The sequence below is a fragment of the Saimiri boliviensis genome, chromosome 7 (genome assembly GCF_048565385.1).
Source record: "Saimiri boliviensis isolate mSaiBol1 chromosome 7, mSaiBol1.pri, whole genome shotgun sequence".
Classification (NCBI taxonomy): Eukaryota; Metazoa; Chordata; class Mammalia; order Primates; family Cebidae; genus Saimiri; species Saimiri boliviensis.
Window position 1 is genome coordinate 37,323,832 of NC_133455.1, and position 13,724 is coordinate 37,337,555.

Here is a 13,724-nt window from a genome sequence, read left to right on the forward strand (position 1 = left end):
GTTGAGCTTGATCTCCTGACCTCCTGATATGCCCACCTCAAAGTGCTGTGATTATAGGCATGAGCCACTATGCCCAGCCTTTCTTCCCCTTTTGATACTTACTGTTGAACAAGGGATGAAACTCCATCTCTCATCTTCAACCCCACACACCCCAAACAGAAAAAGAGAAGTGAGGATAAGAAGCCCAGCTAATCCACCAAGGCAACTCAACACTAAACTGCCAAGTTAGTTGTATACTATTTGCTTTTTTTTTTTTGAGACAGAGTTTTACTCTGTCACCCAGGCTGGAGAGCAGCAGCATGATCTTGGCTCACCGCAACCTCCACTTCCCGAGTAGTTGGGATTGCACATGTGCACCACCACACCCGAATTTTTGCATTTTTAGTAGAGACACGGTTTCACCATGTTGGCCAGGCTGGTCTCCCAACTCCTGACCTCAGGTGATCTGCCCATTTCAGCCTCCCAAAGTGCTGGGATTACAGGTGTGAGCCACCATGCCCGGCCAGATTTTGGAATTGGGGATGATCAGCCTGTATGATTAGCGGCAAAAGGTTTATACAAGGAATAGTGTCAGGTACTCTAATCAGTCAGATGCTTGCTGTAAACTTCAAGCTACTTCTAAAATAAAGGTAGATAATTCCAGGGTAATACTGCCCAATTTATATTTCTCATTAAATAAAAGAAAAATAAATTCGCTAGAAAATTATTTTCCCTTCAGAAAAAGTTTAATTCTCACTCAAACTTAATGCCTTTCATACTAGAATTTCCTAAAGTCCCTATATAAACGTATTTCTGTGCTTTGCTCTAGGGTTCTGGGTACACTGCAATGATTCCAAGCTAAGCATGTGCACTATGGATGAAGTATGCAAGGCCCAAGCTTATATCTTGTTTTATACCCAACGAGTTACTGAGAATGGACATTCTATACTTTTGCCTCCAGAGCTCCTGTCTGGGAGCCAACATCCCAATGAAGAAGCTGATACCTCTTCTAATGAAATCCTTAGCTGATCCAAAGACAATGGGGCTTTCTTCCTGTGATATATATATATATATTCTTTTAAAAAGGGCTGATGTACCATTTTAAGCTTCATTATTTTTCTTATGAATCAGTGCACACTACATTTATATATTTTGTATCTAACTACAACAAAACTTTTTTTCCCCCCTAAGTACAAATATGTGTATATCAACTGAAGGTATACACAGTTGTATATACACTGGAGTTATATATACACTGTTTAAAATTTGGAGTCTTAAACTTTTGGTATTTACCTCAGACTGTTACCTCTTTTATAAAAATTTTTGTCTTAACAGGCTCAGATCATGAATTTGTGCAGTCTTACACCAACAAAGTTCAGGAGGCATCATTTTGTATATATATACTATCTTTTTCAGCTATTTTGTATACAAATTCTTAGTAGATGGAAAATTAGACTCTGCTTTGGTCACTAATAGCCTTTCTTTCAGGCTATTTGTATATTGAAATTACCTTGCCCCTTGGAGTTACTGAAGTGACATAACAAGGTATCACCTAAATATTCATCAGTCACACTCACTGCTATTTCTGAGGCTTTGTGTGTTAACAGGCCTTGTAATAGACATGATTTTGGTTAATGTAACCCCATAATTGTTTTAGTAATTGCTCTTTACTTGGCATAGTCAAACTATACATAAAAATAGCAGCTTTACAAATAGTATATTAGTGAACTTTGGAACTATGGACATGAAAAAATGATGGCTGGGATTTATGATTTTTGTCTGGCAGCAAACAGTTGTCCAGTAGTCTAATAAAGCAATCATAAAATGTCTGAATTCAGCAAACCAGCGTATGATGTTATTCAAATAGTTTACCTTGGGCATGAGTTCATTTTGTAATGTCTAATGATATTAAAACTTCATATCTATTTTTTAGTTCAAAGGAGTAAGAGCCTTAAAGAGAAATTATAGGGCAGAAAAGGCACCTGTTGAAAACTGGCTACTGGACTATGTGTCTAGCATCTCATTCTCCTAAATAACTAAAGCTTGATTACTTACTCTTGTTAGGATTGTGTGTCTACTAGGTAGGAGCCTCTTCAACACTGGCCCTGAGAATTTTAAAAAAAGAAATTAAAAGCTATTTAAACTTGCATTAAAAAAAAATACAGTGTGAGTCACTCTTTAAAGTCCTGTTGCTGCTAACTTATTGGGAGAGGGTAGAAATTAACTAATCTCTGTAGACCAGCTATATAATATCTAAGCTCAGTGGTAACCACAGAAAGATCATTTATTATTTATTTTTTGAGATGGAGTCCCGCTGTCACACAGTGGCACGAACTCAGCTCGCTGCAACCTCCGCCTCTTGGGCGATTCTCCTGCCTCAGCCTCCTGAGTAACTAGGATTACAGGCACCCGCCATCATGCCGGGCTATATTTTTTGTATTTTTAGTAGAGGCGGGGTTTCACTATGTTGGCTAGGCTGGTCTGGAAATCCTGACTTCATGATCCGCCTGCCTCAGCCTCCCAAAGTGCTGGGACTACAGGCATGAGCCACTGCGACAGGCCTATCCTTTTTTTAAAGTGGATTTATTTGCAGGTTGAAGTCTTAGTGAAAGATAATATCCTGTAGAATGCTGTTCACCACTAGTTCATCTTTTTAAGTACAGACTTGAAAGAGATCTCTACCAGTAAATTTTTCTTAAGTTTCACAAAATAAGTTGTTAGCCAATGATAGTGAAGTGCAATAAGGCTTTATCACTAAACAGACAAATCATTTGTGCCAAAAATGATCGGCTATGTTCAAAATTGTTCATAATACCTAAACAAATTGTTACCTCAACTGATAAACACTTAATACCTCATTAAAAATTTATGTGTTCAAGTTACCAGAGTCTAGCCTTTTCTAATTTCAAGGACTATTTTTAAAATGTCCTTTTTACATTTTAGCATGTAATTTTAATGGAATTCTAAAAAACTCATCAACTATGTTATTTGTCATGGTATAGCTGCTTGTAAATATTTCAATACAAAAATGTATGAGAAAGTGACTTAGCCCTTTACTTTGTGATCCATTGTAACACCTATGGGGGAGGCCTGGAGGAGGGGGTGTTATTGGGGCATACGGGAAATCTGTAGTACTTTCCATTCAATTTTAGTATGAACCTAAACTGGCTCTAAAAACATCTCAAAATACCAAAGATAAAATTAAAACCTAAACAATAAACAGAAACTTAGATTTCTTACTATGTATCTTAAAGCTCAACATGGACGTCTACATTCTGCTAAGTTGATCTAACAAAAAACAACATGTTTTGGTTGTAAAATTATTTACTAAAGGCACTATTGTTAAACATCAAACTAATAATATGTTGCCAATAAGGTACATCATTGTAAACATAACAAAATTTGAAGAGATACATGGCTAATATGCAAACAATACAATTTTAAGTGACAGCTTTCCTACTTACAAGATCATGTCTCTTCCAGCCATTACAAGGGCATACAGTGATGCCATTGCTCCCAAAGTTACCTGGGAAGGGAGCTTGGAGCTCATAATTGGTTTGAGATCATGACTGCCAAGATCTTTAAAAGCTCCAAAAGTCTCTTCACTCATAAAGGCCAATTCTAAAATTCCTGGGTTTAGAAATCAAGATACTTACTTTATACTTCCACATCAAAAAGATATGGACTCAACCCCAAAGGAGCTAGCTGGAGGGCGCAGCCCTGACAGTATGTCCAGGCATGAACTGGTGAGCTCTGCTGCTAGCCACAGCATCACAGAAAATGGAGAAATTAGTAAAATGTGGCTATCGAACATTAGCACCATAATAAACAGCTCATACAGCTAAAAACTAGATTGTTTCCCCACAAGGTAACATTCATTTATAGATCTAATGCTGAAAGAGCAGCTTTTTAATGTAACAAATGATCTAGGTACAAAAGTCATAGGTTTCTCTTCCTATGATAAAAACGTTCAATAAGATACAAACTAAACAGCATCCCAGAGGCAATAAAATCTCATTGTACTGAAACATACACAAATTAAGGCTACCTTGGTATATAAACAATTTAGAAATTATGATGGAACATTCCCATAAAATTATTTACATATAAGAATTCAAGCAATTTCTTAAAGAATCAGTAGCAGGCCTCAGTTCAAACAAGTTAATATTATCGTTACATTCAACTTAATACACTTAGCCGCTAAAAGGAAAGTAACTGTAACCTCACTTCCTGAAATGCCACTAGTAATGTTAAGAATACAAACCTGTCAAAGGGCAAGGTACTACAGCATTTGCCTCATGAATGAAAAAGCGCAATAATTCAATTTAATTTTTCTAACCAGAACAAGATCAGAACATGGGAAACTTTTTTCTTCTTTGCTTTCATGGCTTTAATGCCCTTTTGGTTTTCTGAGCAAGCTGAGTGTACATTCCCTGATAAATACTGCCACTGGACAAAGGATCTAACCAGGCGTCCCCAAACTGTTTACACAGGGGGCCCGTTCACTGTCCCTCAGACCGTTGGAGGGCCGCCACATACTGTGCTCCTCTCACTGACCACCAATGAAAGAGGTGGCCCTTCCTGAAGTGCAGCGGGGGGCCAGATAAATGGCCTCAGGGGGCCGCATGCAGCCCGCGGGCCCTAGTTTGGGGACGCCTGATCTAAACATTGAGATTTTTACTAAATCAAGGTTTCAAGGTGGAAATGTTCCTACTAAGTCATGTTTCAGTTAGTATGTCTTTCCAATGTCAGGGAAAAAAAAGACAAGGACTAATCCGTCCTATAGAGAATGGCGAAATATTCCTAAAGCTGTATATTTATGAAGAAAAGATGATTGTCCCTCTTTATGCATGTGTAGATCTTGTTTTAGCCACTATGCCAGAAGAGTCTCAGTGTAGAGGCCTACATTTCAGATAAATCTCTCTGCATTTCTCTACATTAAGTTTAGCTATTTATCCTGTCCAGAATTATAACCACAGACATTGAGATGTAGCTCTCCAATCTGAAAATGTCTTTATTTTTTAGAAAATGGATTCCAGGAAGGTTAAAAAGCAACACCAGAGGGTATGGGTGCAGAACTGGATGTAGTCATTCAAAGCATTCAAGTAAGAATATGGCAATATAAATATTCAAAAAGTATCTCTTAGGTGTTCAAAACAAAACGTATAAGTCATTCCTAACTAATTTGAGCTTTATAGCATTTTCCTAGACAGGAAGGGGAAAACAGTTAACATTTGAAAGTCCTGAAAGCTTTTTCCTTGGTTAATTACATTAGACAGTTTGCCTTTGATCAAATTCCTTCTTTTTTTTTTTAAACATGGATAAAAGTATTACATGGGTCCACTGTTAAAACAGATATGTTGCAAATTAATTCTGGTATAATGTTTTCCAACAAAGCTTAGAAAATAAACGTGTTGAGGTGGCTTTGGACCAAGTTTAATAGTCATCTCCTCTGCTGACAACTTCTTTGCATGTTGGACGCAACAGTATGGTATGTTCAAATTGAGCTGTATACGATCCTTTAATGTCACATAATGGTGGATATGGATCGACAATGCCCAAGTCACACAGATTCTTCAGAGCCATCAAGTATTTACTTTCTCCCAAGCGATCCAGCCATCTGCGGCAGAAGGCAAGGGTGCCAAAGTTTTCATTGATGACATTTAACAAGTGTTTTGTTCTTGGAAGCCTAAGAGGAGAAAATCCAAGATTAACTGTTGGCAAGAAAATTACAAACTCATTTCCCTCATTAAGAAAAGCCCAAACTTTAGCTGTGTCTTAGTAGTTGAAGTCCAAAAATGTTTGTTGTTGCTCTTTCAATAATCAAAAGCCAGAATGTATAATAGCCCATACCTAATTATAGATGGCAGCTGAATAGGAAACCAGCTGGTGGCCATCTCATTGTGTTTATGCGTCTATGCATGGTGTGTTACATTCCCAGTACAGACCTAGCTCCGTGGTATTATCATGGGAATTTCCTTTTGTGTGCAACAAGCTCAAAGACTTGCATTTAAAAGATGTAAATCCGGACTTCAATCACCTTCTCCAAATGTTAAAAAAATTCAATGTAAATTGAAAGACATTGTAAATGGAAGTTTACCAAAGGGAAAATATTAAGAAAAAAACCTAGGAATGCTACCAAAATAATCTCTGACATTTGTGATTATCAGAAACCAGACTTGAAGAGAGCATTTTGTGTGTGTGTATATGTAGTTTTTATCTCAGCTGAAATGTTTAACATGCTAATTATTTTTTTCTTATTGTTGGGCTATAGAACTTTACATTCATGAATATATGTTTTAAAAATGTATGCCACATTTTTTAAAAATGCTGTTAACTCGGAAGAGATGCTTGTTAGCCACATAAAATTAATTGTCTCTCACCTTATTGGCACATGTCCAACATCAAAATTTTTCATGTAATGTGAACATTCCATATCATCATGAACAACACCTTTTCCTGTACTACCAAAGGTTTCAATTGCATATACTTCTCCTTCCTTAAAAATAAATAAGGGTCAAGGGGAAAGAAGAAAAATTCAGAACGAACCATAATTACCGTCTCTCTCTCTCTCTCTCTCTCTCTCTTTTTGAGATGGAGTCTAGCACTGTTGCCCAGGCTGGAGTGCAGTGGCGTGATCTGAGCTCACTGCAACCTCCGCTTCCTGTGTTCAAGTGATTCTCTGGCCTCAGCCTCCCGAGTAGATGGGACTATAGGCATGTGCCACCATGCTCAGCTAATTTTTTGTATTTTTAGTAGAGACGGGGCTTCACCATGTTGGCCAGGCTGGCCTTGAACTCCTGATGTCAGGTGATCTGCCCAACTTGGCCTCCCAAAGTGCTGGGATTAATAGGCCTGAGTCACCGAGCCTGCCCAACAATCACCATCTCTTGAAGGCCCTACCTGACGTAAGCAGCAAGATGAAATAGCCTCTGGCAGTCCTTACCTAGCCTTGCCCTGCTTTATCTCCTTAGCACTTTTTGGTCTTTCTGCCTCCCTCTATGAATTTTGTTCACATCTCTACCCATAGAGCTTACTATAAACAGACTGGCACCTGGGAATGCTCAATAAATACTCATTAAATGTTGAATAAACAATCCTTTGACAAACCCAATTTCCACAACTGATTTAGGGCTGACTATACACGATTTCCACATTTATTCAAATGGCCCAGTTCCTGGCAGGGTGAATATGGATGATAAGCTAATTCTGGTCATTGTAACTATACACTTAACTATCATGACCTTTTGCTTGGAAGGGAAAATGTCCTCCATGGGAGTAAAAAGTGCCACACATACCTCCATTCTTGTTGCCTCCCCTCCTTTCACAATCGGCACGGTTTTCCCAGCGTGTATTCTATATTGTCCAATTGAATGTCCATTTAGATTACGGATTGGTTTCACTGTTATAAAAAAAAATAGGGAAATAGAAGTTATTCAGGATCTCAAGAAGCAAAAACAGATCTCTTACATTTTGGTACAGAGTTCAAGCATTTATTCAAAAATCAGATATGGCTCTACTAAATAACCTTACATTAAGGTACTTAAATATAAACTGGAATCTAGTGGAATATAAAAAGTAGTTAGCTGCAATGTTATTAACACTAGAAGTAGGCTGGGTGCAGCGGCTCACGCCTGTAATATCAGCACTTTGGAAGGCTGAGGCAGGCAGATCACCTGAGAGTTTGAGAACAGCCTGGCCAACATGGTGAAACCCTGTCTCTACTAAAAATACAAAAACTAGCTGGGTGTAGTGGTGGGTGCCTATAAATTCCAGCTACTCAGGAGACTATGGCAGGAGAATCACTTGAACCAGGGAAATGGAGGTTGCAGTGAGCCAAGATCATGCCACTGTACTCCAGCCTGGGCAACAGAGTGACAATCCATCTCAAAAACAAAAGAAAACAAAACAAAAATACTAGGAGGATGGAAGAAAGAATTACAGGATTAAGGGTATAAGGCAGGTCATCTAAGGAGGTACTGTTAACAACAACAACAAAAAATGCCATGTACACAAATGATTAGAAACATAAAAAATACACATTTGTATTGTTATAGACCAAAAAGTAATGTGAAAGATACTATTAAGATGACAGTATTATAAAACTTTATATCAACATTTCAAATGCTCAAAAAGAAAATCTATGTGCCTTAGACACAATAATTAAGAAAGAAAATCTAAACAACCCCACTGTCTGGACAGCAATGACAGAAATACAGATTGTGGCATATTCACACAATGGAATAACATTCAACAACAAAAACAAAAAGCTAGGAATACATTTAACAACTGGAATCAAACTGCTAGAAGTTTCATTTTCCAGTTAAAACAACTGGAATAAGACAAAATGAGCAGAAAAAGGCAAAATTACATGCATACTATACAATTCCATATTTATAATAGTTCAAAATTAAGCATAATAAAACTACTGTTTAGAGATGCATCATCAGGTAGCAAAGACATAAAGAAAAGCAAATGCAAATCCTTCCATACTTGCAGTGCTGATAAGCTAAATACATTTTAAAATTCAGACATCATCACTATTTCTCTAAGATCTGGCAAACTGACCCCACAAGCCAAGACAGTGGCTCACTAGAGGCAAGCTGCTATAATTGGAAAGCAGCGTACTGGTGCTATGGTTTGAATGTATCCCCCAAAGTTCATGTACTGGGAACCTCATACCCAATGTGATGGTATTGGGAGGTGGGACCTAATGGGAGGAGTTTGGGCCATGGAGGCACCACTCTCATCAATAAATTCATGCCATTATCTCAGGAGTAGGTTGTTTATAAAGGACAAGTTACCACCTCTTTTTTTTTTGAGACAGAGTCTCAATCTGTCGCCCAGGCTGGACTGCAGCGGCACGATCTCAGCTCACTGCAACCTCTGCCTCCTGGGTTCAAGCGATTCTCCTGCATCAGCCTCCTGAGTAGCTGGGACTACAGTAGAGATGGAGTTTCACCCTGTTGTCCAGGATGGTCTCAATTTCCTGACCTCGTGATCTGACCACCTCAGCCTCCCCAAGTGTTGGGATTACAGGCATGAGCCACCACACCCAGCCTGAGCTTGATCACTCTCTCTCACACTTTTCATTGCTCCTCTGCCTTATGCCATGGGATGATGCAGCAAGAAGACCCTCACCAGATGCCAGTCCCTCAATCTTCCCAGCCTCCAGAACTGTGAGAAATCAATTTCTGTTCTTTATAAATTAGCTAGTCTCAGGTATTCTGCTGTAGCAGCACAAAACGGACTAAGAAAATGAGACTGAACGTCTTCTGGAATGCTGGTGATACTCTGTTTCTTGATGAGTGAAGTTACATAGCTTTTGCAATTGAGAAGTTGAGTTTTTATGCCTTGTATATTTTGTGTTACTATTTCAAAATTTTAAAAAGGGCTTAAAATGGCAATGTGTGGTGGCTGCAGTGAACTGGGATGGCACCACTGTACTCCAGCCTGGGTGACAGAGGGAGGCCAGTCTCAAAAACAAGGTGGGGGAGGGGCTTAAAAAATATAGGTCTATCTCGGAACAGTTTACTGCTATGTTCAGGCAAAAGAAAAATAATCTAGGTCTATAGGGCTAGAATCCCCAGTATGAGCTACCTTTCTTCTAGAGAGGAATTAAGTAGTCTGAAGCAATGAACAAGTATGTTACAAACTTAGTGGGGTAGCAAGAAAACTCAATTTGCTCTTTACAAAAACCTTCTTATATAAATGTGTGAAAGTTGTCAGACTCAAAATGGAGGCAGTAATGTTAAGAAAACTCTGACAAACAGAGCTAGGGAAAGCCATGAACAGAGAGTTCTCGTGTTTGTATGCCTGATAATGAAGATGACTACAAAAACCATAATCTTGCACAAAGACCACTGCAACCTTCCACAAAAAAATACCTCTGGAAAAAAAAAAAAAAAAAAACTTCTTCAAGGACATCTGCCCAACAACTGCTCACCCAACCTCAGACTGGCGTCACTCTTGTTATCATTCTTTGGAGCCAAGGATAATTATTTCAAAACAATTATGTCACCCTCATTTCTGTCTTTAAAAACCTCTGCCTTTCTTACCTCCTTCAATATGCACAAGTTTCCTATGGCATTCCCACTGCAATGCTCTATTCTCAAACAAACGTCATTTTCTTTTAGAGAGCCTCTCTCTGCTATTTAGGTTGACAAGTAACTAGCTTATAGTAAAATTCAAATCTTGCAAACTCACCCTTACAAGCCAATCATTTTTTAAGAAAGTTTCTTAGCCATACCAACCTAACATGTTAGTTACACAGAAGAATGAGGGTACAGGGGAATTCATTTTTTACTTATGCAGACTGTAAGAGCACAGGCTGATTCTGGGGCCAGTAATTTGTAACAATCACTTTTTAATTCTACAGCTTCCTGATGAAAGGAGATTAAGCACTCCTTTGATGGCCCAGTTGTGCTATGTGGTTTTTTATTTGTTTCTGAATGTTCAGCAGAGTTCATTTCTTCATCTTCCTAGTATCATGATTTTTTCACATCCTCTCTGCTTAAACTATTAAAAATGGATTTTGCCTGAAACTAAGAACGCTGATCAATACAATAACAGACATCAAAAGAGGGGCACTGAAATAATGGAATCTAAAATGTTACATTTGCTTAGTAGAAGAGGTAAGAGGGTAGATATGAAAAATACCAATGTTGCGGCTGGGCACGGTGGCTCATGCCTGTAATCCCAGCACTTTGGGAGGCTGAGGCAGACAGATCACCTGAAGTTGGGAGTTCAAGACCAGCCTGACGAACAAGGAGAAACTCAGTCTCTACTAAAAATACAAAATTAGCCGGGTGGGGTGGCCCATGCCTGTAATCCCAGCTACTCGGGAGGCTGAGGTAGGAGAATCGCTTGAACCCAGGAGGCAGAGGTTGCAGTGAGCCAAAATCATGCCACTGCACTCCAGCCTGGGCAACAAGAGCGAAACTCCGTCAAAAAAAAAAAAAAAAAAAAAAATCCCAATGTTGCAGGCTGAATTATTATGCAGTGACTATAAACATCAAGTCAAATTGTCACCTACCTTGAAAGGCAGACCACATACCAAACAAGTTGTAGAATTAGGAGAAAATGAAAGGAGAAAGAGAGGACACTGGCATACGTGTTGGCTGGTGTCAGAATTTACAAAAATTTCACAAATTCTCAAAAAAGAGAAATAACTCATTCTAGAAGTAGTCTTCAAGCAGACTACTACAGTTTGTACTCCAAGTTGACCTAAGAGTCACGAATTTGGAACTAATCGATTCTATTCATTTGTAACAGTGAATCTAGAAATCAGAAGGCCCATGTTCCAGACCCATAAATTCCTCAAATTAACTTGGCATTTATGCTCTTAGTCTCAGCTTCCTTTGGGATAAGAATCTTGCTTCTGGGGAGCTCATAAAGTGTTAACAGAAGCAGCAACTCCTAAAACTGGTTATAAGCTGTTTAAAGAACTAGACAAAACATTTTCCAAAGAAAAGCACACTGGAAATGGGATATTCTAAATTCTAGCCTTTAAAAATCTTTTGGCTCTCCTTATGGCTTTGACTAGGACACAAACAAAAGTATGTTCACCCTTAAACATAGTAAATTTAAGCCATGTCTTAATGCAGAAATGAATTTTTAAAATTTCACATAACACTAAGTAAAAGCCAAAAGCAAAATATGTGAGTCACTGAAGAATATCTAGTGCTAGGATTTTTATTCTCCTCCTCACATGCTTTCACTCTGAGAGGAGCCACTAGGGAAAGGCTGAGTATGTAGAGACATAAGATGGTATCTCAAAGGAGGTGGGAGGTTTTACACTGAAAAGAAGATCCTTAAAGCAGTGTTTGAACTAACAATTTAAAAAAGAAAATGCTATATAAAAGAAAGAATATTTCTTCCTTAAAGAAGAGAGAAAAAAACATAAGAATAGGGAGAAGCTGGGGTTTTCTTTATGCAACATGGCAAAAAAGTTAGAGTGTTAGGCTTGTTTGGCTATTTTTCTTATCAGGTAAGTAATTTCCTAAGATATGAAGAACGATTTCAGTAGAACCTGAATAAGCACTGTATTTGTGGCACTAATCCCAGAACTGGGGTGAGAAAGGGAAAGAATAACAAATAACTGTTGAATACTTAATAAATTCCTGCACTATCATGTAATTTACATTTCTCAAAATAAACTAGATGCCATTAATCCTATTACAGTCAACAAACTTGGGTATTCAGATTGTAAGGTTTACCTAGGACTCCAAGTAAAAACTGCCTGAACCCAAAGTGTGTTTTCTTCACTATCCCAACACCTCCTACCTAAGTGTGAGCAACATCAAGAGAATTCTGGGCTGGGCATAGTGGCTCATGCCTGTAACCCCAACACTTTAGGAGGCCAAGTTGGGCAGATCATCTGAGGTCAGGAGTTCAAGACCAGCCTGACCAACATGGGAAAAAAAAATCCAAAAATTAACTGGCATAGTGACACACACCTGTAATCCCAACTACTCTGGGAGGCTGAGCTTGTAGTGAGCCAAAAATGAACCACTGTATTCCAGTCTGGGCAACAGAGTGAGACTCTGTCTCAATAAACAAACAAACAAACAAACAAACTGCTTTGCCCTTGTGTGTTCACAGGATTAGAGATCTTTAAGAGAATATCTGAAAATCAAAGTAATAAGGAAGTTAAAGATACAGATGAGAGAGAAGAATTAAAGCTGCTGACACACGGTCTAGGCCGGAGGAAAGGAAATGAAACCATGAAGAACATTGAAATGTCAGAATATCTTATATTTAAAAAAATGTATATTAGAAATAAAGAGAAATAGAAATAAAAAAGTAAGGAAATGAAAGAGCTGCAAAGAAAGACTTTAAGAGTCTAAGACTGGGCTGGGAGCAGTGGTTAATGCCTGTAATCCCAGCACTTTGGGAGGTCAAGGCAGGCAGACGATCACCTGAACCTGGAGTGCAAGTCGAGATCAGCCTGGGCAATATGGTGAAACCTGTCTCGATTTTAAAAGAAATACAGAAATTAGCCAGGAGTGATACTGCACATCTGTAGTCCCAGCTACTCTGGAGGCTGAGAGGTGGAGTGCTTGACCAAGGGGGTTGAGCTCTCTGACCATGCCACTGTACTCCTGCCTGAACAACAGAGGAAGACTCTTTTTTTCAGATGAAGTCTCGCTCAGTCACCCAGGCTGGAGTGCAATAGCACAATCTCGTCTCACTGCAACCTCTGCCTCCCAGGTTCAAGTGATTCTTCTGCCTCAACCTCCCAAGTATGCTGGGATTATAGTTGTGTGCCATCACGACCAGCTAGTTTTTTTTTGGATTTAGTAGAGATGGAGTTTCACCATGTTGGTCAGGCTGGTCTTGAACTCCTGACCTCAGATGACCCACCTGCCTCGGCTTCCCAAAGTGCTGGGATTATAGGCATGAACCACCATGCCCAGCAGACTCTGTCTTAAAAAGAAAGAAAAGGGCTGGGCACCTGTAGTCCCAGATACCTGGGAGGGCTAAGGTAGGAGGATTGCTTAAGCCTGAGAGGTTGAAGCTACAGTGAGCCATGATTGCACCACTGAGCTCCAGCGTGGATGACAGAGTGAGACCCTGTCTTTAAAAAACAAACAAACAGCCGGGCACGGTGGCTCAAGCCTGTAATCCCAGCACTTTGGGAGGCCGAGGCGGGTGGATCACAGAGGTCGAGAGATCGAGACCATCCTGGTCAACATGGTGAAACCCTGTCTCTACTAAAAATACAAAAAACTAGCTGGGCGTGG

General features: G+C 39.2%; 2 protein-coding genes across 4 annotated transcripts in view; one reads left to right on the forward strand and one right to left on the reverse strand.

Moving 5' to 3' along the window:
* The window catches only part of USP44 (ubiquitin specific peptidase 44), a 33,861-nt gene extending 28,960 nt beyond the window's left edge, over positions 1 to 4,901 (forward strand). For both annotated transcript variants that reach the window (XM_074402392.1, XM_074402393.1), the window contains one exon: positions 809 to 4,901. In XM_074402392.1, coding sequence (XP_074258493.1) covers positions 809 to 1,008 — 200 coding nt within the window. In that variant the 3' untranslated portion in view covers positions 1,009 to 4,901. The remainder of the gene's footprint in view (positions 1 to 808) is intronic.
* Positions 4,902 to 4,975: 74 nt separating this feature from the next.
* METAP2 (methionyl aminopeptidase 2) overlaps positions 4,976 to 13,724 on the reverse strand; it is a 43,107-nt gene continuing 34,358 nt past the window's right edge. For both annotated transcript variants that reach the window (XM_010340175.3, XM_003929580.4), the window contains exons 9-11: positions 7,278 to 7,381; positions 6,363 to 6,478; positions 4,976 to 5,668 (exon numbers count right to left, since the gene is read on the reverse strand). In XM_010340175.3, the coding sequence (XP_010338477.1) occupies positions 5,416 to 5,668; positions 6,363 to 6,478; positions 7,278 to 7,381 (473 nt within the window). In that variant the 3' untranslated portion in view covers positions 4,976 to 5,415. The remainder of the gene's footprint in view (positions 5,669 to 6,362; positions 6,479 to 7,277; positions 7,382 to 13,724) is intronic.